Consider the following 27708-nt stretch of genomic DNA (forward strand, 5'->3'; position numbering starts at 1 on the left):
TGATGCTTTTGGAGAATTATCATCTACATTTGCAGCTTTTCCCCCCCTGTATATTTTTTAGTTAGTATCTCTATTTTAAATTTCATATTTGGGCCTCGGAATATAGCCCAGTGGTAGTGCACTTTCATGGAGTGCACAAGGCCCTGGGTTTAATACCCAGTTTGCCCCTGTGCCCCCCAAAGGTCCCCTGTTGTTAGTCTCATGAATGATTGGTTGAATAAATTAACATTTGAGACTTATCATTTAATCTGTTGATGGAGTTCACATTCTCCTTCCTCCTAAGACATGCACTGGTTCAAAATCTTTCAAGGGTGAGACTTACTTGCCCTTTAATCTGAATTGTTAGAATTGTTTTTTTGAATAGTAGCAAATGATTATTCAAAATCTGATATTTGGTAAAGTAATGATTTGTTAAATTTCAGAAATCATCTTGGTATTACACACCTGAGTTCTTACTTAACAATTTTACTCTTAAAATGAAACATATGATACTCATCTAGGTTGACTCTGTAGCTTTATTTTCATTTGTGATATGATAAACTTTAGACCAAGATGACATACGTGGATTAATAATAGTTATTCATAGCCTTGCTTTATTGTCTCTGACTTTGTAATTCAAACTGTATAAAGAGTAAATCTGATTTGAAATGGATTAGAATAGCTGTTTAAAAGTTTATTAAAGCTTACTAATTTTCCAAATCATTGGTAACAATTATTAATTGAGTCAATGAAAACTAAAACTCCCAGAAGTTTCAAATATTTTGTAGAAATCAATTAACCTAAGATGATCGAAGTCTGATTTCTTCAGTTTTAAGTAATAGTCTTCCTTTTACACCCTCTCTTCTTTTTCAAAGAAGAATGCTGGGCAAACATACTTGTTTATCAGGATTAAAAAATAATAACTGACAAGTAGTTTATATTTAATATAGTTTCAAATGATATATGACATTAAATACAATGAACTTTTAATAATATGAAATAGTATTTAGTAGCACATTGCATTTATTTCATTTTTTTAAATGGACCATTGCATTTTGGAGCAGTTTCACTTATTATTTTTAAAAATTCCTTTTTAATTTTTTTTTGTGCAGTGACAGTCATTTACTTTAAAAGAATAAATTTGACTACCAAAATAAGTGTGGGAGAGTATGAGGTAAATATATGATGATAGTTCAGTTACCATTGTTGAAGCACAAATTCAATAATGGTCAACTTAAATTTTCTTTTAATTAGAGAGAGAAGAAGAAATAGGCTGATAGGGAGTTGTGTGCCCTGAACACAAAAAATAAAAATCCCTGTATAATCTGTTTTAATTGTGCTTAGTACAGACTGTAGGTAGCTCTGTTCATTTCCTTTAAGGATCACCTCAGCACCTGTTTGAATTATAACTGTTTCTTATTTTCATGAAAACCATTTGGACTGTTGAGAATTCTGACAGAACACATAGTTTGTAATAGTTACAATGGATCATACTGGCTTTTAACAAAATCATATTCACAACTGGTAAGGGCTTATATATTTCAATTGGTGTAAACAAAGTGTGTATTCATTTAAAATACATGAAATGTTTGTTGGTCAAAGCAATTGAACTGATTTTGTAAATAGCCACAGCCTTAGTAAACTAGCTATTTTTAGATACAGTAGCGGTTTTAAAGCTTTCAGATGTTACAGGTTTCTTCCCTTGGTAAGTTTCTTCCTTCTCTAATGGCAGAATATAGTTCAGAAAGGGAATTATGTATGTTTATCTCAGTGTAATATTTTAGCTCATTTGGGAAATAGAGTAATTCTTTCAGGCAACCCAAATCATTATTTTCTTAAAGTCCAGGTGGTGGATCAGTGGTCATTTTGTGGAAGAATTTGAAATTAAGAAGAGTCTAGAGGGCTGGTGATTTAGCTTAGTCGTAGAGTTCTTGCCCTGGGTTCAATACCCAGCACTGCAAAAAAGAAGGGAGAAAAAAGAAATCAGAATTTCTTTGTAATTAAACAACCTCAGATGGATTGATATTCCAGTCTTATCTTGCAATCTTTATAATCCACTCACCAAAGTAACACTGGGTGGCTCAGTATGTTGCTATGATATAATTTCTTTGCTGCTGTAAAATGCACTGTTTTGGTTAATAATTTTAAATATTAATACTTTAATAAAATTAGCCTGAATTTGTGGATTCATTTCTGTTAATTGTACTCCAATCAAATTGATCATTTACAGAAAATCTTTAGTGAATAGTTCTCATTATATTTAAAATTTAATGCATTAGAAGCATCATTTTCTAATCATGTAATGTTCCTTCCATTTCATTTACTAAAAAGTTGTTTAAGTATTTTTAACTTAGCATTGTTATGGCTTGGATATTTATATAATTATGGGATAATTAGAGCCATTAATTTCAATGGAAACAAAGTTTGTATAGGAATTCTATTTTAATGGGGTTAATTTCATTCGGGAACACCAAGTTTGTGATAGACATTAATAAAAGTGATAACAGCTTTTAACAAAATCATTTTCATAGCTAGTAAGTTAAAAGCTTGTACCCTTAATTTGGTTTAATGTCAGTATATTCATAAGTTTTAAAATACAGGAAGTTTTTTTGGTTTAAAATGATATAGACCTAATTTTATTAAAGAATTTCCATATTTAGAAATCACTAAATTTGGGTAGGAAATTTTCTGGAAAATGTAATATTGTGTGGAACTTGTCGTATTTAATTTTTTAGAAAAATATATTTAAACATATAGTTGCCTTTCATCTCAGTATTGAGGCTATACTTTTAATTTGATTCATTCCAGCACTTTCTCTTGTCATTTAAAAAATATTCTTTCTCAATTTTCTTTTGTTAAAGAAACAAATGCCAGGAGAGCTGTAGACAGAGGATATGTCCAAGTGCTTTTAACAATTTATGTAGATTGGCATCGCCATGATAATCGGCATAGAAACATGCTCATTCGGAAAGGAATTTTACAGAGCTTAAAAAGCGTTACAAACATCAAGTTGGGAAGAAAAGCATTTATTGATGCCAATGGGATGAAAATTCTGTATAACACTTCACAAGTGAGTTTTTTTCTTACCATTACTCTACTTATGTATTAGTGTTATGATTTGGTTCTTAAGAAACAATTTGCAAATACTCAGATATTCATATGAGATGTATATATATGTATTTATATTTAAAAAATATCAAAACCAAAAGGCGCAATCATTTCTCACATGTGAACTCAGACTGAATTTGAGAAAGTGGTCAATGCCCATCTCTGCAATGTGAGATTTTTTTTCCCCCCTTCAAAGATTAAGGGAACATGTATAAAACCACCTACTGGGTAAGAAAGGATTCCATATAACTACAATTTCTAGAGTGTGCAGTCAACTGTACATAACTCAGTTTTGTGTGGATCCCATACAGCTGTTAGGGCAATTCTGTTGTTTATGAGTATTGTGCTTATTTTCCTGCTGGATAGAGCCTTTTTTGACTAGAGAAGGTACTGAAGAGAAACCTGCAGTGCTAGTTCTGTCAGCCACCTCCAGCATTAAACATTTTTGATGGTATATTCAGTGAAATGTTTTCTAGCATCTGTAGAAGTCTCTAAAATATGGGGAATAAGAATGCTGTAATGCAACCCTCTTGTTTTTAGAAGTTCATAAATATTAAAAAGAAATTTGTCCTTTAGAAAATGCCAGATAGTTGTCTTGGTTGTGATCTCTTGGCTTTTACACATGATAAGCCGTCTTTCTACATGGTAATAAATGTCCAAGCCCGTGTTTTATGTTTACCCTTATTATTCTTTAGAGCAATCATATGTACCTGCTTTTACTCTTCCTAATCAAGACAATGATGGATATTTGATATTATGAGGAAGAGTTAGGTGACGATATTATTGGGCCTTAATTTTTCATCTGTTTTGCCAGATCAGATGTGAAAATGTGTATTGAAAATTTTACAATGTATCAGAGTGCCATCTAAATGTCAGTTGTCACTAATATTACCATAATATGACATAATTAAATCCCCTGTGCCTTAGTCCTTCTCAAAATAGATTCTCTGACTGCAAATAACTCTTAAATTGGTTTATTTAGGCTGTTCTTGCATAAACTGAATGACCAACTTATGAGAGGTTCATTTGCATGAAAACAGAATTCTGAGAAAGTTTTAGGCAAATGCATGTTTGTTTATATTTCTTACTTTCTTAATACTTTTTCTCCTTCTCATAAATATTTTTTTCCATTTTATTGTCTAGACTTGCTGAATGTCCCCTAAATCACTTATGTATAGTACTGTGTTGACTTTCAGTATCAAAAATGGTACATTGTTAAGATGTTTAGGCCTACTAAATTTATCCCACGTGTTGTTCTTATTTATAGATAGACACTTCTGAACAGTAAAACTGTTTTATAATTATCCTGTGTTGTATTGTTTTTTAAATTAAAAAAATTTAAATTCTATTTAGTTATACAAGACAGCAGAATGCATTTCGTTTCATTGTACACAAATGGAGTCCAACTTTTCATTTCTCTGTACACGATTTAGAGTCACACCATTGGTGCAATCATACATGTACATAGGATAATGATGTCTGTCTCATTCCACCATCTTCTCCCCTTACCCTGGCCTTCCCCTCATTCCCCTCTGCCCAATCCAAAGTTCCTCCATTCTTCTCTTAAACCCCCACCCCCACTCCCATTATGTATCAGCATCCACTTATCAGAGAAAACGCTTGGCCTTTGGTTTTTTGGGGTTGGCTTATCTGGCTTAGTGTGATGCAATATTGGTTTTTGTGATGTTTATAGAAAATTTTTAACATATTGATATTCTGAAGTAATGTAAAATTGGTTCAGCTATGCACCAAAGACACATTGTCTTTTTCTTTTTCTTTTTCTTTTTAAACAGGAATGTTTGGCAGTCAGGACTCTTGATCCTCTTGTCAACACCTCCAGTCTTATAATGAGGAAGTGTTTCCCCAAAAATCGCCTGCCACTCCCAACAATTAAGAGTTCTTTCCATTTCCAGTTGCCAGTTATTCCTGTTACTGGACCTGTGGCACAGCTGTACAGTTTACCACCTGAAGGTAGGGCCACAGGGTGACTGCTGTCTCCATTGGGGTTTTGTGACTCTTGACAGTCTTTCTTTACTTGTGTTAATTCATTGGCAAAAGAGCGTCTTAGTGAATCTGATAAACCTTTACATACTACTTTAGTTAATAAATATTCCTTTAAATATAAGCAATTGAAGTCTTCTAATTTAGGGAAATAGCATAGAATGTTTTACATATGTGTACATGTTCATTTCGAGAAACTTTAAACATCACTTAAGAACATTAATTGGTAATTTATATAAATTCTCAAAATATAAGTTGAGAACATTAAACATTTTGATGATTGTGTTTAGGTTAACATTTGTTAGTGAACTTTCTTTTTTTTAAGTTAAAAAAATAGAATCCCCCAAATTGTTACAGTTTATGCTCAATGAAAACTTACGTATAACTTGCCTGGAAGAAAGTGCTATCTCATTTCTTTCAGTGGTTACAACATAAGGTTGTAGTATAATTCTTCTAACTAGTTTCCTACCAAAAGATATTTGTTTCCTATATCTCACTTTTTTATATAAATGAGATGCAGACATTTTAAAAGTAACAAGAATTTTGATGTACATTCCCTGGTTTCTATTGTATGATTAAACTATAATAAATAATGTTATTAGTTTTGGTAATGGTATAAGAGTACCATTGCATCTTTGGAATAGAAAAGGTCTTATACACTCTAAGCTATATAACATGTCATATTTCACATTTGTAGTATAAACCCAAAGGAAAATACCATATAAAGGAAAATATTTGAAAGTTTTGGATAAAAATTAAAAACTTATTTTCTCTCTGAAGCTGAACTGTATTTTCCCTTCTCACTGTCCAAGAAATCATTTTTCATGTTTGCAGTAGGCTTTTCTGAATTCAGTCCCTTAATTTTTTCCTAAGAAGTTCTTCGTTCCCTCTTTTTCTCCAAATGTCAGTTTTTGTTTATTCATGACTGACTGTTGTCAGGGCACAGGTATTAATAGACCCAGGTTACCATATGCAATATGAATACTTATTTTTTGTTATTTCCAAAAAGAATTTGAGACAGTTTGGTACTGTTAAAGTAGCCCAATAGAACAGGCACTCAAATAATTATCATAAACATTTTTATAACACATACTCTCTGCATGAAAGTTTATTAAATTAACTCTTATAAGAACATTGGGAATCAGCATCTTCATATTTTAGATGAGGAAACTAAGATACAAATAATTTATGTAACTACTCAAGATCAAATAGCCTGTAAGTTGGGGAGTCAGGCTTTGAGTTCAGGAAGTTTGTCTCCAGATCCCTTTGCTGCATTACCCCAGGATAGAATTTTTTTTCCCCCTCAAATATTTATCAAGAAGATTGGCACGAAATCCCTGGGAAGTAAACCTCTGTTGTCCTAGCTCATCAAAGAATGTTTTTATCATGTCCTATGGTGGTTTCCTCATGTGTGTGTGGAAAATGGGAATGAAAAAAAAATGGAGAGGACAATTTTTTTTTTAAAGAATGGGACTGCTGGACACGGTGGCACATGCCTGTAATCCTAGCAGCTCTGGAGGCTGAGGCAGGAGGATTGTGAGTTCAAAGCCAGCCTCAGTGAAAGTGAGGTGCTAAGCAACTCAGTGAGACCCTGTCTCTACAAAAATACAAAATAGAGCTAGGAATGTGACTCAGTGGTTGAGTAACCCCGAGTTCAATCCCTGCTTCCCACCCACCAAAAGAATTAAAGAATGGGACCTGTGATTTGTATTTTTGCATCATTACACAATTGTCCAAAAATCATTCATATGTATGACTGTAACTACTACAATGGAGGCTGGAATTCCTGTTGCAGAGGTTCTGTTACCAAAAGAAAGGCGAGGAGAGCAGATTCTAAAGGGATATCACATTGTAAAATGGAAGTCAAAAGAGTCTGGGAAGGTATCTTTTAACAAATATTTTCTGTATTGTTTATAAGCCCTGACCCATGAGAAGCTTCAAAGTACTCTTTTGCTCTTTTTCCCTTGTCTCCTCTATATCCATGGTCCTTGTTTCCCCCCCCCCGCCCCCCCCCACATTCTGCTCTCTGAGTTATTCTTTAATGCGTGTTCTTTCTTCATTCCCATTATTGTTATATTGGTTCAGAGGGGTTTTGTCTTCCCCCCATTCATTGGCCTTGCTCCACTCATATGCTCCCTCTCTCACATGTGCCAGAGTGATCATTTGAAAATGCAAGTTGAATTAAACCATCTCCTCTTGAAAGTCTTCAGTTTATCTTTAGTAGGTTAAAAAAAAATCTTAATTATGGTCTGCTACATTATATTCTTCATTTTCTCATTCTTATTTGCCTTTTAGTATTTTCCTAATTAGACAGTACATGCTGGTCATACTTGTTATTTTCCAATAACAAGTCATTTATTGTCATTTCTTTTAGTGTTATTATTTTTTCTTCTTAAAAACCATACTCACCCACCCTTATATTTATGTTGAAATATCTTGTATTTACTTCGATTTACTGCTTAAAGTACCACCTGTTCTGTGATGTGATCAATCCCTTAGTTTTAAGCAGTTTGTGGTTAGTTATTGCATCTTTGTTTTCCCATAGATTGTTGGATTTTATGCCTTCAGTAGCATTTTTCTTCTGTATTTATAATTACTTGTTCTCTCTTTCTCCTCTCAAGCCTCATGAGCTCTCTGAGGGTAGGGATTATATTAACACATCTCTAAAAAAATTTCCAGCATACAGCATAGTACTTGGCACATAGTCATTGAAATAAACAGGAGGATAATTATAAAGGGATGAAGTGAGTCATTGAAATTAATCATAAATAGGAAATAGGATGTTTCATTCAGGAGACTGGATACTAGTTTTTTTTTTAAACTGAGAACATTAATAAACTCATTTATTTTTGAAATTCTTGCCAAATTTAAAAGCACTTTCACATATTATCTCATAGGTTTTTCCAGTAGTTGGTAGAGCCTTAATGACTGTTTCAGTAAGAAATCTTATTTACTTTTTTTGTGATCGAAATACTGTGTGTATATAACATTCTGCCTTGGATGTGCATGTTGTAGAATGCTTACCTCTGACCTACTTATAGCACATTTTATATCACAGTGGATGACGTAGTAGATGAAAGTGATGACAACGATGATATTGATTTAGAAGCTGAAAGTGAGATGGAAAATGAAGATGACCTAGATCAAAATTTTAAGGTTAGTAAATATTTTTATTAGTCACCTCTTTAAATTTTATATTTTTGTTGTAAAACAAAGGTTTGGGAAATATATATAATGGTAGACCAGTTTGTTTTATCCATATCTTTTTGTCATGGATTATTATGGACACTAAGTATTTGAAAAACTAAGGCTGCTTTAAATCCACTAATCTGAAATGGGTCTTAAAGAAACTTTTTTCACCATCTTTGACCAGAAAGATTTTGAAATCTAAGGAAATCTACGGAAAGATTAAGATCTAATGTTTGAGACTATTGTGGAAACTTATTACAAAATGCATTACCCTCTGTCAGTAGTCTATTTGGGATATAAAAATGTAGGAAAATAGCCTATGACTGATGCATTTTTATAAGGATTTGTGTTTACTTATTGATTCTTAGGTTTTAGTTAATTGCAAAAGATGGAAAGTATTTATGGAATTGAGAAAATGTGAAATTATTGTCATATTACATGAGATGTAGGTAAAATAAGCAGATGGGAGTCAGAATTTTATGGCACCTCTAAAAGCTTAGAAAATGCTTTGTATTATTTAATGGTAGAGGGGACTACTGTAGCATCTGCAGAAAAATAGTCTCTAATTTTTTAGTTGTTTGGCTTATTGTATTGTTTGGTTTTCTGGAAAGTGGAGCTTAGACTCCTGCCTGCTTGGGCTTTTTCTTTTTAGATCTTGAAATACTGTATTAAAATTGGGGTGCACTAAGTATTCGACTTTCTTGAATTGAAGGTACTGAAAATTTCTATCCTAATAGCAGGCATAGAACCAATTTCATCATGAAATTGGTTTCATTCAATTTCACTATAGAACCAGATAGGATCACCAAGGCATGCTTTGGCAAAATTGTCAAATTAGCCAAGTTGGTATCTACAACTGACTTCAAGAAGCAAAATAGTGCAGGCTCTGATGGTCAAGGCATTTTATTGTGAACCTGATATAAGTGAAAGAACTATTAGAATCCAAATTAGAATTTAAATTCCCTATTTAAAAATGTTCTTTAGATAATAGAAGCTATATAAAATATAGTCTAGATTCTTTGGAAAGTATTTTGGGGAAGTAAAATTCCCTAGCTTAATACCAAATTTCCCATAATAACCTTTAAAATATTTATTTTTAATAGAAACCTGTCTTACATATTTCACATCTATTAAAAACAAAATATGTTCAGTATTTTTCATGTGTCAGTTCTCATTTCAAATATCTGTTACAATGACTGGAGATGTAAAGTTAGAGATTGATGAGGGAACAACTTCAATAGGAATTATAACAGTAACTGATTTTGCTGCTGGAAAATTGTAAACATATACACAGGAGTAACACACTTAAAATATTTTATACTGTTTGAGAGTAAGTTACATGTGTCATTTATCATGGTGCTTTATCCATAAATACATCAATATAACCCTACTGTAGTTAATAGCTTCATAAGTTTACAGTGACACATGTCTAATCTGTCATCTGTATTCCATTTTGTCAGTTGTCCTGTCTCCTTAGTCACCTTTAATTTGCATAGGTTTATTTGCATGTGACATTGACATCTTTGAAAAACAGAGTTGTTGGCTTGCAATTGGGGTGTCAGTGATTGCTAACACACCAGTTATACTAAAAATAATAGTAGTATTTACTGAGCACTTAACTCCGTGGTAGTCAAAGCTCTTTATCTATATTAACCTTGAAATCCTCATAGCAGTGTAGAAAACCAGAGGCACCGAGATGTTATCGTTCAGGTTTCTAAGAGATAGAGCCAGGAATCAGAAAGCAGTCTGGTGGAATGCCGACTCTTTAGCACTGCTATACTCTACTAAATATTTAGTAGTATACTCTACTAAAATATTGCTTTGGCTTTTTGAGACTGCTGAACTCTATTAACCTCTTTTTTTTCTTTTGTTGCCTTTTATTCTTTTTGGCTGTTAACATTTGAATTTTCCTCATTATTCCTCTTTTAATCTGATCTCATCACTTCTTTCATGATTCATTTGAACTGCTATATTGTAGTGGGTATAATATTTGTGTTCTTTTGTGGTTGTAATCTCAGACTTTTTTCTTCATCATGATTCCATCTTCTTTGCCCCAGATTTTACAGTCTGAGATGTTTATAGAAACCTGGGGATTCTAGAAGACATCTTCATATAGGTACAAACTTCAATACATTCTTTGTTCCTTCCTTAACTTTGGAAAAATTTTAAGGAGTCATAGCAGGTTGGTCTGTTTTTTGATGAGCCTATCAGTAGCTCTTCTGCTTTTTCTCAATCACAAAAAGAAAATTTCCTGCTGTTGAGCTCTTGAGTGGTAGTTTTCTTTCCTCACTATGCCTGTTTTGTAGATTTTTATTTTTTATACTAGACAGCTACTATACTATGTAAGTCTCTATTTTAGCAAAATAACATTATGTGTTGAATGAGTGTGTTCATAGAAAAACTACCTTTGTAAATTATTTTCTTATTTTGGAATCATTATCTTATTGGATGTTAATCAAGAAAATTATTACATTATTGGTTCATAAATGCATAGCAGATGAAATGACATATTCATGTAGTAATATATAATGATGCTACAATGACTAATACAATATTAATTAAATAAAATTGATGTTTATTATTCATGTCAATGAGAAAAATATCACTCATTATTATGCAAATAACTGCTAAATCCCTGATATGAAATAATAAGAAGTGCACAGTATATTTTTCCTTTTAAGTTACTAGTTAATTATGTATACATATAGTCAGATATGTGTATATAAAGATGGAAATATAATTTAATGCTAAAATGTAATTTATTAATAAGATAAATAGAAAATTAATAGTATGAACTGAGAAGTAATAAGTGGTCATGTTATCTCTCTCTTTAGTCATCTATTAAGGTAATGATGATTTTGTATTTGTGTGGGGTTAGTTGTTGAGGATCTTGTTTCTCCCTTTGAAAAACAGTGACTAGCGACATTGAGTTTTTCTAAGGGACCTTTGTTTACCATGGAATATGAAAGTGGGTGATAATTCTTAGTCTATATTGAGGCAGTATATCTTACTGTCTAGCAGTATATGGTATTTGTTTTCAGATCACTTTGACACGTTTTGCACACTGCTTCCTCTTTTTGGAAGATGTGTGTATTAGGGTTCTCTAGAGGAACAGAATCAACAGGAAGTATGATTATAAAAGGGGATTTATTATATTGGCTTACATGACCAGAAGCTGGATAGTCCACAATGTCTGTCTGCAGGCAAGAGAACTGTAAGAACCAGTAGCTGTGCAATCCAAGAGGCAGAATCTCCAGAACAAGAAGCATCAACAGTGCTACCCTAGTCTGAGACCAAGGCTTCTGGAAATTACGTGGAGAATCACTGGCAGAGTCCACTTTGGAAGATTGAAGAAGCAAGAGTCCGATATCCTTAGACGATTGAAGTAGCAATCAGGAACTCATTCAAGAAGAGTTGAGCTTGCATCTGCATCTGCTTCCTTGTTCTTCCAACTTTTATTCCATCCAAGCCATCATCCTATTAAGTGATGCTGCCCACCCTTAGGGAGAGTCTCCACTTTAGTTCACTATGCCACATTCCAGTCATTCCTAGACATGCCTTCATAGACACACTCAAAAGTCACTTAATCGGTAGCATCTCTTAATCCTATCAAGTTGACAATCCAAATTAACCATTACAATGTGTAACTTTTAGCAAGCTCCTAACTTTTCTTAATGTCATTTTCCTTCTCAGTTAAATGGAGTTAATGATACTACTTCACAGTGTTTTTAGAGATGTAGATTAAAGTAGATAGTATGTGCAAAATACTTAGCATAGGGCTTCATGTATTTTCAGTGTTTAATAAATGTTAGCTGTTTTGGTTATCACCACCTTCATTGTATATACCTGTTTTACAATTTTGTTTTGCCAAGTTTTATTGACCTTTAGTAAATCCAACATGATGGCAGTTGAGGAGATTGAGGAGAGCATACTTAGTCTTGGTCTTGACACAGGTATATTTGTCTTGAGAAGTCTAAGTATCCAGTTACATTAGTATAAACATGACTAAAATGAAGCAAAATCCAACAGTCAAAAAACAGTAAGCAAATCTGAATTCGAGGTAAAGTCAGTACAATCTTTTTTCAGTGGTATTTTAATTATATGTAATTAATAATTTGTGACATTTAAATCTAAAGTGTATCCTATAAATTTTGTGTTGTTTTAAAAACTGTTGACATGCTATTTTTATTATTTCAGAATGATGATATTGAAACAGATATCAACAAATTAAAACCCCAGCAAGTACCAGGACGAACAATAGAAGAACTAAAAATGTATGAACACCTCTTCCCTGAACTCGTTGATGATTTTCAGGTATTAAACAGAGAAAATTTAGATCTTAACTATTCAATTTAACAATTTTTTTTCTCTTTCTCAGGCCTATAATCACTGTTTTTCATTTACAAAAAATGGAAATAGTATTGCTTTTGTGAGTGACATTGGATTATTATGTTAACATTCCATGCTGCAAAATTGCTTATCTTCAAAACGAGGGGAGATGGACTCGAGCTTTTTAATTTTTTCTCATTTTGGTGCATCACTTTTTTTTTTTTTTTTGGTACCAGATATTGAACCCAGGATGCTTAACCAATGAGCCACATCCCCAGTCTTTTTCATTTTTTATTTCGAATCAGGGTCTCGCTAAGTTGCTTAGGGTCTTGATAAATTGCTGAGGCTGGCTTTGAACTTGAAATCCTCCTTCCTCACCATCCTGAGCCACTGGGATTATAGGTGTGAGCTGGTGCATCACTTTTTTTTTTTTTTTTTTTTTAAAGAATTCACTTTACTTATTTTTTATTTTACCATTTTTTTTTTTTGGTAGTTGTGTATGGACAGATGCCCTTATTTTGTTTGTTTTTATGTGGTGTTAAGGAGTGAACCTAGTGCCTCACACATGCTAAGCAAGTGCTCTGGCACTGAGCTATAGCTCCAGCCCTAGTGTATCACTTTTAATTGATAAATTTTTTTATTCTTTGCCATATATTTTTTAAAATTACATCATAAAATATCATTATGATTTTCTTTGCATCAGTTCAGGTAACAGAAGGTGAAAACTAAGCAAGTGCTGAATTAAAGATACAATCTCTGTTTGTTGTTATTCCCCTGGTAATTCACTGTATAACAGTGGTTGGGGCAGAGAGGAAGAGGGAGGACAATTTGAGGTCTTTAAATATAAGTTGATTCATAGGAAGAATGACTACTTATTAACATTTCTTATCCCCATTTACTGAAACAGTTATTGAGCTTGGAATACATAGCAAATTGATTGAATTGTTGGCAATTAATAGATCTAGTTCTTATTCTCCCCTGTTGCTGACTTGTGGTTCCTTGGATAAGTCTTTGAAACTGCTCAGGATCTTAAAATATGTTTGAACCAGATAATCTCTAAGATTTAATTAGCCCTTGATATGAACTTTTTGCTCCCTGAATTCCATACACTTAATTCCCAGTTGCTTAAAGAAGCCTTAATGTGAGGTTATATGTGAGAAATTAAAAAAAAGATTAAAAAAATTAAAAAAAAAAGAACAAGAAATATTTGCCAGGTACTATTTGCATTTCATTGCTCTAAATTTCTAATTGCTCAGGTTTCTCTTTGGGAAAGAACTTAGGAGCCTTGGGTATAGTAAAAGGTGAGGCACTATACCCCTCTCCCCTTGGCCCCGGTGTCTGGGATTCCCTGTAGATTTGAAGTGCATTGGAAGCCACTTTGAAATTGGGAGTAATAGAAGGAGGAAAGGAATCACGGAGAAGGTAGATCCACCCTAACCCATGCAAAGGAATGAAGAAAAGAAAAGAAAAAGAGAAAAGGAGGCAGGAAGATGCATTTGGGAAAGGGTATGGAATAATTTTCTTTCATTCAACCTATAGCAATTTGGCTGCTCTTTTAAAGATGTTCATGTCCAGCTAACAACCGCTTTAAAGTAAAACTCCAGAGATAACAAATACTGCTAAGTCAAAGCACAAAAATTATTGTTTGAGGGATTTGGGAGGGCATTGATTACTGTGTAAAGAAATCACGTATCTTTTTCTCTGTGTGTATAATGTGATCACAAGTTGATATGGGAATAGAGAAGGATAATTTTATAATAGGTGTCAAGACCAGAATTTTGGTTCTCATTCTTTCACAAGGCATTTCTTTCTTTTAGATCAGGCTGCATGTCTACCTTTAGATTCCCTGTTTCCTAATAATTTGTCACCCAGAATAGGCTAGTCTTGAAGGTATCCAGCATGGCACCTTGTGACCAGCTGGCTACCCTTAGTTTTCCTGCTCTTAGAGCAAGTATTCACTTTTAGGCTGACTAGATGTGACTGGGGTCATATTGTAAAGACAGTCTAAGTATAAGAACTCTGGAAAGTCTTCTAAGTTACTTCAGGTGAATAGTTCAGGTAGTATACATTTAATAACACACACATTTTCCACATTTTAACTATTTTATATAAAATAGTTAAAACAATTTTTTGTCATGTATGAGAAATAGCACATTGTCTTATATTGGCATAATTGGAATATTATTTCTAAAGTAGTTGTGTTAGCATTTGATTATCTTTCTCATTTTAAAGTTTCAGAGGAATGTACTCTTCTAGTATATTCATCTTTAGTTTTTGAAGTATATATTTGAATAATAGGCAGCAATATTTAAGAGATGTGCTGCCAAGTATTAAAAAGATTGGTTGACTCCAAATAGGAAGCATTTGAAAGAATTTTATTCAACCATCATTGTATCAGTTTCTGGCAGATCATAAGATATTAAACATAAACAGAATTAATTTGAATTATGACTTTTCCTACTCTAATTTGCCCATTGCTTTCAACATCAGCCATTGAAGCTTAAAATGATCTGGTTTGAATTCTGAGCACCACCCACTTTATTTCTAGATGTTTAAGTCCACTATGCAATGGCTAGATGAATGCCATTTGAAGGCAGCACATGTTATTATTAAAGTTAATTATCAACAGACTTTGAGGTGACCTTTCTATCCTTTTAAAGCTATGGTTATTTTCTTTTCTTTTTTTTTGTTTTACATTTTGTCCATTTCTTTTTTTTTTTCTTTTTTTATTTATTGTAAACAAATGGGATACATGTTGTTTGTCTGTTTGTACGTGGGTTAAAGGCATACCATTTGTATAATCATAAATTTACATATGATAATGTTGTTTGATTCATTCTATTATTTTTTCCCTTCCCCCCCTCCCACCCTTCTTTTCCCTCTAAACAGTCCTTTCTTCTCCATTCTTGTCCCCCTCCCTAACTCTAACCCTAACCCTAACCCTAACCCTAACTCCCCTCCCCCTCCCCCTTATGTGTCATCATCCACTTATCAGCGAGATCATTCGTCCTTTAATTTTTTGAGATTGGCTTATCTCACTTAGCATGATGGTCTCCAATTTCATCCATTTGCCTGTAAATGCCATAATTTTATCATTCTTTATGGCAGAGTAATATTCCATTGTATATATATATACCACAGTTTCTTTATCCACTCATCAATTGAAGGACATCTAGGTTGGTTCCACAATCTGGCTATTGTGAATTGAGCAGCTATGAACATTGATGTGGCTGTATCTCTGTAATATGCTGATTTTAAGTCCTTTGGGTATAGACCAAGGAGTGGGATAGCTGGGTGAAATGGTGGTTCCATTCCAAGTTTTCTAAGGAATCTCCACACTGCTTTCCAGAGTGGCTGCACTAATTTGCATCCCCACCAGCAATGTATGAGTGTACCTTTCTCCCCACATCCTCGCCAACACCTGTTGCTTGTATTTTTGATAATCACCATTCTAATTGGGGTGAGATGGAATCCTAGGGTGGTTTTGATTTGCATTTCTCTTATTACTAGAGATGTTGAACATTTTTTCATATGTTTGTTGATTGCTTGTACATCTTCTTCTGTGAAGTGTCTGTTCATTTCCTTAGCCCATTTGTCGATTGGATTATTTGTATTGTTGGTGTAGAGTTTTTTGAGTTCTTTATAGATTCTGGAGATTAGTGCTCTATCTGAAGTATGATTGGCAAAGATATTCTCCCACTCTGTAGGCTCTTTCTTCACATTACTTATAGTTTCCTTTGCTGAGAGAAAGCTTTTTAGTTTGAATCTATCCCAGTTATTGATTCTTGCTTTTATTTCTTGTGCTATGGGAGTCCTGTTGAGGAAGTCTGGTCCTAGCCCGACATGTTGAAGATCGGGACCTACTTTTTCTTCTATAATCTGCAGAGTCTCTGGTCTGATTCCAAGGTCCTTAATCCATTTTGAGTTGAGTTTTGTGCAGGGTGAGAGATATGGGTTTAGTTTCATTCTGTTGCATATGGATTTCCAATTCTCCCAGCACCATTTGTTGAAGAGGCTATCTTTTCTCCATTGCATATTTTTGGCACCTTTGTCTAGTATGAGAAAGTTGTATTTATTTGGGTTTGTGTCCGTGTCCTCTATTCTGTACCATTGATCTACCTGTCTATTTTGGTACCAGTACCATGCCGTCTTTGTTACTATTGCTTTGTAATAAAGTTGAAGTTCGGGTATTGCGATACCCCCTGCTTCATTTTTCCTGCGAAGGATTGCTTTAGCTATTCTGGGTTTCTTATTCTTCCAGATGAATTTCATGATTGCTTGCTCTATTTCTGTAAGGTACGTCATTGGGATTTTAATTGGGATTGCATTGAATCTGTATTGCACTTTTGGTAGTATGGCCATTTTGACAATATTAATTCGGCCTATCCAAGAACATGGGAGATCTTTCCATCTTCTAAGGTTTTCTTTAATATCTTTCTTTAGTGTTCTGTAGTTCTCATTGTAGAGGTCTTTCACCTCTTTTGTGAGATTGATTCCCATGTATTTTATTTTTTTCGATGTTATCGTGAATGGGGTAGTTTTCATAATTTCTCTTTCTGAGAATTCATCACTTATGTATAAAAATGCATTGGATTTATGAGCATTGATCTTGTAACCTGCTACTTTACTGAATTCACTTATGAGTTCTAACAGTTTTCTGGTGGAATTTCCTGGTTCCTCTAAGTATATAATCATATCATCCGCAAATAGGGATAGTTTGAGTTCTTCTTTTCCTATTCGTATTCCTTTAATTTCCTTGGTCTGTCTAATTGCTCTGGCTAGAGTCTCAAGAACGATATTGAATAGGAGTGGTGAAAGAGGGCATCCCTGTCTTGTTCCAGTTTTTAGGGGGAATGCTTTCAGTTTTTCACCGTTTAGAATGATATTAGCCATGGGCTTAGCATAGATGGTCTTTACAATGTTAAGGAATGTTCCCACTATCCCTATTTTTTCTAGTGTTTTGAGCATGAAGGGGTGTTGTATTTTATCAAATGCTTTTTCTGCATCTATTGAAATAATCATGTGATTCTTGACTTTAAGTCTATTGGTATGGTGAATGACATTTATTGATTTCCGGATGTTGAACCAACCTTGCATCCCTGGGATAAAACCCACTTGATCATGGTGCACTATCTTTTTAATATATTTTTGTATGCGATTTGCTAAAATTTTATTGAGAATTTTTGCGTCAATGTTCATTAATGATATCGGTCTGAAATTTTCTTTCCTCGATTTGTCTCTGTCTGGCTTGGGTATCAGGGTAATATTGGTTTCATAGAATGAGTTTGGGAGGGTACCCTCCTCTTCTATTTCATGGAATACTTTGAGAAGTATTGGAATGAGCTCTTCTTTAAAGATTTTGTAGAACTCGGCTGAGAACCCATCTGGTCCTGGACTTTTCTTTGTTGGTAGGCTTTTGATGACCTCTTCTACTTCATTACTTGAAATTGTTCTATTTAAATTGTGTATGTCCTCCTCGTTCAATTTAGGCAATTCATATGTCTCTAGAAACCTGTTGTCTTCGAAATTTTCTATTTTGTTGGAATATAGATTTTCAAAATAGCTTCTAATTATGTTTTGTATTTCAATTGTGTCTGTTGTGATATTTCCTTGTTCATTCCGAATTTTAGTGATTTGGATTTTCTCTTGTCTTCTCTGTTAGAGTGGCTAAGGGTTTATCAATTTTGTTTATTTTTTCAAAGAACCAACTATTTTGTCAATTTTTTGTATTGTTTCTTTTGTTTCAATTTCGTTGATTTCAGCTCTGAGTTTAACTATTTCCTGTCTTCTACTACTTTTGGTGTTGGTCTGTTCTTCTTTTTCTAGGGCTTTGAGCTGTAGTGTTAGGTCGTTTATTTGTTGATTTTTACTTCTTTTATTGAATGCGCTCCATGAAATAAATTTTCCTCTAAGTACTGCTTTCATAGTGTCAAGATATGGTTATTTTCTTTCTTCTTTTTTTAAGGTTTATTTTTTAGATGTTGATAGACTTTTATTTTATTCATTTATTTGTATATCGTGCTGAGAATCAAACCCAGTGCCTCACCAAAGCTAGGCAAACACTCTACCACTGATCCACAACCCCAGTCCTTAGTCTATACTGTTTGAAGTGTATATTTAAATAATAGGCAGTAACATTTAAGGGAATTAGGTTGACAATTATAGTTTTATTTGCTCTTGTTTCTTCATGGCAGAATATTGAAAGTTTCAAAATTCCATGTTTTCACTGCAGAATTTTTAAATTCATGTGTGGTAGCATGATAACATTAATCATATAAGTTGCTTTTATATTTTATTTTCTCTCCCCCCCTTTTAAATTTGATTTTAAACTTTTCCCATGAAGATTATTCATGGGAAAAGTTTAAAGAGTCAGATTGTTTCCCACAGGTAATCCTTTTCCATTGTGCTAGTTCCTGTATTCACTTTTAGAATTTTTAAAATAACCCTTGTCTCTAAATATGTTTTTAATGTTTCATATGTTGATTTTTTTCTGCTTTTATTCATTGGTCTTTTTTTTTTTTCTTTTTTTATATTATCACCTTAAGATAGGTATTCAGTGACTTTTAGCCTTTCTTCTTTTCATTTATGTCATAAATATATACAAATATATTTATGTTATAAATTTCTAATTATTATTCTGACAGCATCTCATAAACATTCATTTGTAAGCACTGAGCTATATCCCCAGCCCTCATTTTCTTTGTTTTGAAACCTGAGTTTCATTATTTTTTTCTTCTTTGATTCACTGATAATTTTGAAGTTAGCTGTTTTAAAATTTTATTTTTTATTCGTTCTTTTAAATTATACATGGCAGTAGAATCCAATTTTGTCATAATTTATCATTTTTCTTGATTACTAACTAGCATATTATAGTAGAGTAACAGAACACACAATACTCAAATCTTCTAAAACCTTTGAGTTTCAAAGGCTTTTGATTTGTTCATGTTTGTTACTATTTCTAGATGGTTAGAAAGAATTGTTTTACAGTTGGTAAGCACACTTGTATATTTAGTTATTAGGACAGGATTATTAATTATGTTGTTAAGTTCCTTTCTATCCTAATGGATTTTTGTACTTATTCTATCAGTTACTATGAAAGGTCTGTTAGAAGTTTCTCATAGTGATTGTGAATGTATTTTTCTTTGCAGAGTTGTCAGTTTTGTTGTATATATTTTGAGGCTTATTGTATATGAATGTAAATGAGTTTTCTTTCCTTTGGAATGAATTTCTTATGAAGTTACTTTCTTTATTTGTTAGACTTTTAAGAGAAGAAGATTTTATTTAATTACCTTTAGTTATTTGCCTCAGACCTTTTTTAAAAAATTTTTTTTAAAATTTGTTCTAATTGGTTATATATGACAGTAGAATGCATTTTGACACGTTGTACACAAATGGAGCACAGCCTCTCCTTCCTCTGGCTGTACATGGTGCTGAGTCACACCAGTAGTGTAATTATACATGTATATATCTGTCCATTTCTACTGTCCTTCACATCCTCCCTTCACTCCCTTCTGTATAATCCAAAGTTCCTTCATTCTTCGTACCCACTACCCACTAGGGATCAGCATCCACCTATCTGATAAAACATTTGACCTTTGGTGTTTTGGGCTTGGCCTATTTCACTTAGCATGATATTTTCCAACTACTTCCATTTACTTGCAAATGCCATAATTTCATTCTTCTTTAAGGCTGAATAATATTTTATTGTGTATATGTACCACATTTTATTTATCCATTCATCTGTTGAAGGGCATCTGTGTTGGTGCCATAGTTTAGCTATTGTGAATTGAGCAGCTATGAACATTGATGTGGTTGTGTCACTGTAGTATGCTGATTTTAAGTCCTTTGGGTATAAACTGAGGAGTGGGATAGCTGGGTCAAATGGTGGTTCCATTCCAAGTTTTCTGAGAAATCTTCATATTGCTTTCCATAGCGGTTGCACCAATCTGCAATCCTACCAGCAATGTGTGAATGTACCTTTCCCCCCACATCCTTGCCAACACTTCGTATTGCTTGTATTCTTGATAATTGCCATTCTGTCTGGAGTGAGGTGAAATCTTACAATAGTTTTGATTTGCATTTCTCTAGTTGCAAGAGATGATGAAAAATTTTTCATATGTTTATGGATTGATTATATTTCTTCTGCGAAGTGTCTGTTCAGTTCCTTAGCTCATTTACTGATTGGGTTATTTGTTTTTTTGGTGTTAATTTTTTTGAGTTCATGTATCTCTAGAAATTTGTTGATGTCTTTATGATTTTCTATTTTATTCGAGTATATATTTTCAAAATAGTTCTAATTATCTTCTGTATTTCAGTAGTGTCTATTGTAATATTTCCTTTTTCATCATGAATTTTAGTAATTTGAGTTTTTCTCTTCATTTGTGTGGCTAAGGGCTTATCAATTTTATTGATTTTTTTTCAAAGAATCAACTTTTTTGTCAATTTTTTCAATGTTTTTGTTGTTTATTTCATTGATTTCAGCTCTGATTTTAATTATTTCCTGTCTTCTATAGCTGCTTTGTTCTTCTTTTTCTAGGGCTTTGAGATGTAATGTTAGGTCATTTATTTGTAGACTTTTTATTCTTTTAATGTATGAGCTCAATGCACTGAATTTTCCTCTTAGCACTGCCAGTTTCCCAGAGATTTTGACATGATGTATGGGTGTTCTCATTTACCTCTAAGTATTTTTTTTTATCTCCTCCCCAATTTCTTCTTTTAGCCATTCATCATTCAGTAGTGGGCTGTTTGTCTCTAGGTATTGGAGTAGCTTCTATTTTTTATTTTATCATTGATTTCTAGTTTCGTTCCCTTATGATCTGATATAATGCAGGGTAGTCTTTCTATTTTTTTTGTATTTGCTGAGACTTGCTCTGTGGTATAACATATGGTCTATTTTAGAGAAGGATCCATGTGTTGTTGAGAAAGTGTATTCACTCAATGATCGATGTAATACCATATATTCCATGTGTCTAAATCATTGATTGTATTATTTAATTCTGTAGTTTCTTTGTTAAGTTTTTGTTTGGAGATGTATCCAGTGGTGAGAGAGTTGTGTTAAAGTCACCTGTATTATTGTGTTGTGGTCTATTTAATTCTTGAAATCGAGAAGGGTTTGTTTGATGAATATCGATGCTCCATTGTTTGGGACATAGATATTTACAATTGTTATGCCTTGTTGATGTATGATTTCCTTAAGTAGTATGAAAAGTTCTTCTTTATCTCTTCTGACTACCTTTGATTTGATGTTCACTTTATCTGATATGAAAATGGAGATTCCTGCTTGTTTATAGAGTCCATGTGAGTAATATGTTTTTCCCAACTTTTCACCTTCAGTTTGTGGATATCTTTTCCTAGGAGGTAAGTCTCTTGAAGACAGCATATTGGTGGGTCTTTTTTTAAAATCCAGTCTGTCAGTCTGTGTCTTTTGATTGATGAGTTTAGGCCGTTAACCTTCAGGGTTATTATTGAGGTTTGAATTGTATTTCCGGTGTCATTTTGGTTTATTTTTGGTTTTTAACTTGACTTAGTTTCTCCTTTGATTGACTTTTTCATTTAGTGTAGTTCTTCCCTTTGTTGGTTTTCATTGTATTTTTTTTTTTTTTTCATTTCATCTTCATGGAATATGTTGCTGAGAATGTTCTGTAGTGCAGGCTTGCTTTATTTTATCTTCAAATCTGAAGCTTAATTTTGCTGGATATAAAATTCTGGTTGACATCTATTTCCTTTCAGAGCTTAAAATAGGTTATTCCAGATATTGAGGGTCTGACATTGAGGGTCTGGATTGAGAAATCAACTGAGATTCAAATTTGTTTTCCCCTATTTGTAATATGATTTTTCTCTCTCACAGCTTTAAAATTCTTTCTTTATTCTGTATGTTAGTTATTCTCATTATAATGTGCCTTGGTGTGGGTTTGCTGTAATTTTGTACATTTATGGTCCCGTAATCCTTTGGTAGTTGATTTTCCATTTCATTCTTTAGATTTGGGACGTTTTCTGGTATTATGTCATTGAAAAGATTGTGCATTCCTTTGGTATGCATCTCCTTGCCTTTGTCTATTCTGATAAATCTAAAATTTGGTCTTTTCATGTTATCTCATATTTATTGGAAGTTCTGTCATGGTTTCTTACCACCTACTCTGTGTGGTCGACTTTATTTTCAACAGTATATATTTTGTTTTCTTACAATTGGTCTAGTCTGTTGGTGATACTTTCCACTGAATTTTAAATTTGGTTTATTGCTTCCTTCATTTCGTGGATTTCTCTTTGATTCTTTTTTATAATATGCCTCTTTTTTTTTTTTATTTAATAACCATATATTTTTTTTTTTTATTGTAAACAAATGGGATACATGTTGTTTCTCTGTTTGTACATGGCGTAAAGGCATACCATTTGTGTAATCATAAATTTACATAGAGCAATGTTGTTTGATTCATTCTGTTATTTTTTTCCCTTCCCCCCACCCCTCCCACCCCTCTTTACCCTCTATACAGTAGTTCCTTCCTCCATACTTGCCCCCCTCCCTAACCCTAACTCTAACCCTTCCCTCCCCCCCATTATGTGTCAACCTCCACTTATTAGCGATATCATTCGTCCTTTGGCTTTTTGAGATTGGCTTATCTCACTTAGCATGATATTCTCCAATTTCATCCATTTGCCTGCAAATGTCATAATTTTATCATTCTTTATGGCTGAGTAATATTCCATAGTATATATATACCACAGTTTCTTTATCCACTCATCAATTGAAGGGCATCTAGGTTGGTTCCACAGTCTGGCTATTGTGAATTGAGCAGCTATGAACATTGATGTGGCTGTATTTCTGTAGTATGCAGATTTTAAGTCCTTTGGGTATAGGCCAAGGAGTGGGATAGCTGGGTCAAATGGTGGTTCCATTCCAAGTTTTCTAAGGAATCTCCACACTGCTTTCCATAGTGGCTGCACTAATTTGCAGCCCCACCAGCAATGTATGAGTGTACCTTTCTCCCCACATCCTCGCCAACACCTGTTGTTGCTCGTATTCTTGATAATCGCCATTCTAATTGGGGTGAGATGGAACCTTAGGGTGGTTTTGATTTGCATTTCTCTTATTACTAGAGATGTTGAACATTTTTCCATATGTTTGTTGATTGCTTGTAGATCTTCTTCTGTGAAGTGTCTATTCATTTCCTTAGCCCATTTGTTGACTGGACTGGAATATGCCTCTTTATTGAAGTGGTCTTTTACTTTCTGTATTTTCTCTCCAATACCATCCTTTATTTAGAAGATCAATCTCTTTTCTAAACTTCTTTGACATTTCTTTTATTGTGTTGTTTATGGATTCTATTGTTGGAACATCTTGGTTTGTTTGAGGTGCTTTGTTTTCTTGTTTTTTCATGTTGTTTGTCTCTTCTCATTTAGTGGTGTGGATCTGAGACAGTGCAGATTCTACCCTATAGTCTTATAGTGTCCCGGAAGACTTCCAGTACTTCACCTTTAAGAGGGAGACCAATATTAACAGCACTCTATTCAAACAGTATACCACCTTAAACCAAGTGGCTCCTATTAAGGTGTTTATAGTTTTGTCACAATAAAGAGAAATGAGTTGTTTATTGTCTACAATATCAACTGTAAGTTTGCTAAAAGGGTTTACTGTTTGAAATGATGAACAGTGAGGGAACAGAAGTAGTGTAAGATGTGATGTTTATGAGGGAGGAGAGAAGATAGAAGTAAAAATTTATAGTAAGATTGAGGGAGGAATTATTAGTATGAGAAAAGTGAGAAAGAGAATCCAGGGAGACAGGTGAGTGAAAAATATATAGAGATTAAAAAAGAAAAAGTAAATATGAAAAAATACACAACAAAACTGTATATACTACTCAGACATCCCATTCCTCAATAAATTGATGCATGAAAAATATTTGGTTTCAACGATGGTGAGTTGTGAGAGGGCAAAAAGAAAAAACAAGGAAAATTTCAAAAGAAAATTGAATAATTGCTTCTATTGGCTTTCAGAAATTTTCTCAGCTTCCTTTCTCCACGGATAGGTAGAGTTGTCTAAAGTTTGATATTGGCTCCAGTCCAGTGTGTGCCAGACTAGTTTGGTGGGTGAGCCCATAGCAAGAGGCCCTCACAACCTCTTCCATTCTTCTCACCCATTGTAGCTGGCCCCTTCTGTCCCTGCACACCTCAGGACTCAGTGAACTGGAAAGAGTCTAGTTGTCTTCAGATTCTTCAACCTGTGCCCCCCTTAAGTACCCCCCCCCCCCGAAATTGCCCCTAATCTCCAGCTTTCCACATGCTTACCAGAGCTAGACTGGCCCACGCAATCTGATGGACCTGGACTTTAGCTTCCCCAGGCCCTGCATTGCTGTAGTCACATGATTTCAGTGTCCTTTCAGCTTGCAGAGAGACCACCAGGGATGCGCTCACACAAAGGAGTGACCCTGCAAAGAGGCAGCCAGATGTAGCCACTACCACACAGAGCAGAAAGAGTTGAGGTCCAACCAGATGTGCCGGTACCCCATTTTATCTTCAGGCCCTTGCCTGTGTCCCCAGATGAAGGTGGCCACACCCCAAGGTGATAGCAAACCTACAGGCCCAGGTCGGTGTTTCAAAATGGCAGTAGCCATGCTTAACCAGCCTTTTGGGTACTGTGACAACGGACTTCCAGGCAACGGTGGGCAGTAGGCCATCTGCTGGTGATCTGTGGTCAGTCTGTAGGCTAACAGCAGACAGTGGGTGACTCAATGGCGGGTAATGGGTGATGGGTAGGTAACAGGTGGGTAATGGGCAGGCAACAGGTGAGCAGATGGGAAATGGTGGATGATAGATGGTCAGCGAGTGATCTGCACTCAAAAGGCAGGCAATATGCTGACAGGTGGCAGACAGTTGCAGTGGATGAATGGGAGGTAAATTGCAGGGGATTGGTGGACAGCAAGACTGCCTGGCAGTAAAACAATATTTCCTCTGCTTGAATCCCAAGTCACCCTCCAGTCTACCCTCTAGTATACCATGTTGGATCTCTGCCTGATATCTTTTAAAATCTTAGTTTCAGATTTTCATTTTCCTTTGATGTGTATCTTTTATGTAGCATATAGTTGAATTATTAAAATTCAAGTCTGAGTTTGTCATTTAAGGAGCAATTAGATAATTCATCTATAATTATTCTGATATTGTGGTTTAATTTGAGATCTTATTTTGTGTATTTGATTTTTCTTTTTCTTGACTTCCTTTGGATTAGTTTTTCTTCTTCTAATTTTTCCCATTTACTTGTTTGAAAGCTAATAAGTCTTACTACTTTTTTATTATTGTAATCAACTTTTGGTGTGGTATAATTTATGTAGAATAAACTGCATCCCTTTAAAGGCTAAGTGTGAATATTAACACATATGCAAAAATTTTAGTTACTCCTGATATTCTAACATATTCTGTAAAGTCTGAAGTTACTCAGCCTCTTTCTTTTTGATTTATCCATCAGTGATAAAAGGAAACAATCATTTCCCAAACCATTTCATGTTTTTGAAAGAGAAGCTTTAAAAAAACCATGTAATAAATATTGCTTTTTAAAATATTTAGTGTACCCCCATTTTTAACACTTTAGGAATTTTCATATCTTCTTGTTCCTCAGACTTTCTGTCAGATTATTTTCCTTTTGCCTGAAATATGTCTTTTTTGTGACTTGCTCTCTGTCCCTCTTACTCTCACTCTATCTTGTTGTCTTTTATTTAGTCTGAAAGTATCTTTAGTTTATACTCTTGAAAGTTAGCCTCTTTACCCCCCTCTGGCTGCTTAAAAAAATCAAATTTACTGAGCTATGCAGTGAATTACATATATCTGAGATCAGTGAGTGTTGAAGTTTATATTACACCTTTGTGACTATCCACCCCAGCTGAGATACAGAATTATTTTTATCACCCCATAAAGTTATCCTTGGGTACCTTTGTAGTCTTCCCATCTCCTACTCCTTTCCTGCCCAGGTAACTATTGGTCTGCTATATGTCATTGGTTAATTTTTGCCCATTTTAGAACTTCTTATGAATGGAATCATATAGTATTTACTATTTGTAGTAAGGTTTTTCTTACTCAGTATGTTTTTGAGATTTACCCATGTTATTGCATATATCAGTGATTCTTCTTATTGTTCAGTAGTATTTCATTGTGTGAATGTAGTGTAATTTCATTATTCAGTGGTTGATGAGTGTTGATTTTGGTTACTGTTTGGGACTGTTATGAATAAAGTTGACACTAACATTTGCATAATAAAATTTTTGTGGAAATATACCTTCATTTCTCTTGGGATAAAGACCTGTAGTGAAATTGCTGGGTAGTGAGTGTATGGTTCCTCTCCATAAAAAACTATTTTTGATGGCTTTTCAAATAATATTTTGGCTTTAATGCTTTTCAGTTTCCCAGAAATGTTGACTAAATGTAGATTTTCTTTTTTGAAATCCTGTTTGGGGAAAAAAAAAATTCCTGTTTGAGATTCATTGTTTTTAGATTATATGAGTTGTTTTCTCATATAATTTTAAACTCTTCAATCTCTTCCTTAAATACTGCCTCTTGCTCTGATATTCTTTCTTCTCTTTTTCTGTAATTCTAAACAAACATAGACCTTTTTATTCTTTTCTGTGGGCCTTTACTTCTTTTTCATATTTTCTTTTCTCTTAGTTTCTTTATGCTGCATTTAGGTAATTTCATCAGAATTCTCTGACAGTTTGCTGATTTCCTAATTATCTTTTAAAATAAGTTTTACTGGTCTTTAATTTCTTGTTTCTTACATTTTATTTCTTTAAATATAGTAAGTATAGTCCTTTCTTAGCCTTGTAATTTTAGTGTCCAAAGTTCTTATAGGTCTTTTTCTATATATATATTTCAATTTGTAAATGTAGTTTTTTAAAAAAATAATTTAATTATGAGCTACTCATTTTCTTAATAATTTTGTTTCTGGAAATTATATGGAAACTCTAGAAGTGTTTTGTTGTTGTTGCTTTTGACAGGCACCGTGATAGATTAAATTCTTCCTTGAGGGTTTTTGAACCACCCAGATAATGTGAATTTAGGCTGCAAATTTGTGTGATGCAATGGCAGGCTTTTGGTATCAATTTGTGGGTAGTGTTATTTTTT

The 27708-nt window shown here is 33.7% G+C and overlaps 1 protein-coding gene across 1 annotated transcript in view; it reads left to right on the forward strand.

Annotated features, from left to right (window-relative positions):
* The window catches only part of AGTPBP1 (ATP/GTP binding carboxypeptidase 1), a 170299-nt gene that overhangs the window by 67192 nt on the left and 75399 nt on the right, over nucleotides 1–27708 (forward strand). The window contains 4 exon segments of the mRNA XM_079113373.1: nucleotides 2841–3049; nucleotides 4881–5058; nucleotides 8147–8244; nucleotides 12475–12591. Coding sequence (XP_078969499.1) covers nucleotides 2841–3049; nucleotides 4881–5058; nucleotides 8147–8244; nucleotides 12475–12591 — 602 coding nt within the window.

This window comes from Sciurus vulgaris (assembly GCF_902686455.1).
Source record: "Sciurus vulgaris genome assembly, chromosome: 15".
Classification (NCBI taxonomy): Eukaryota; Metazoa; Chordata; class Mammalia; order Rodentia; family Sciuridae; genus Sciurus; species Sciurus vulgaris.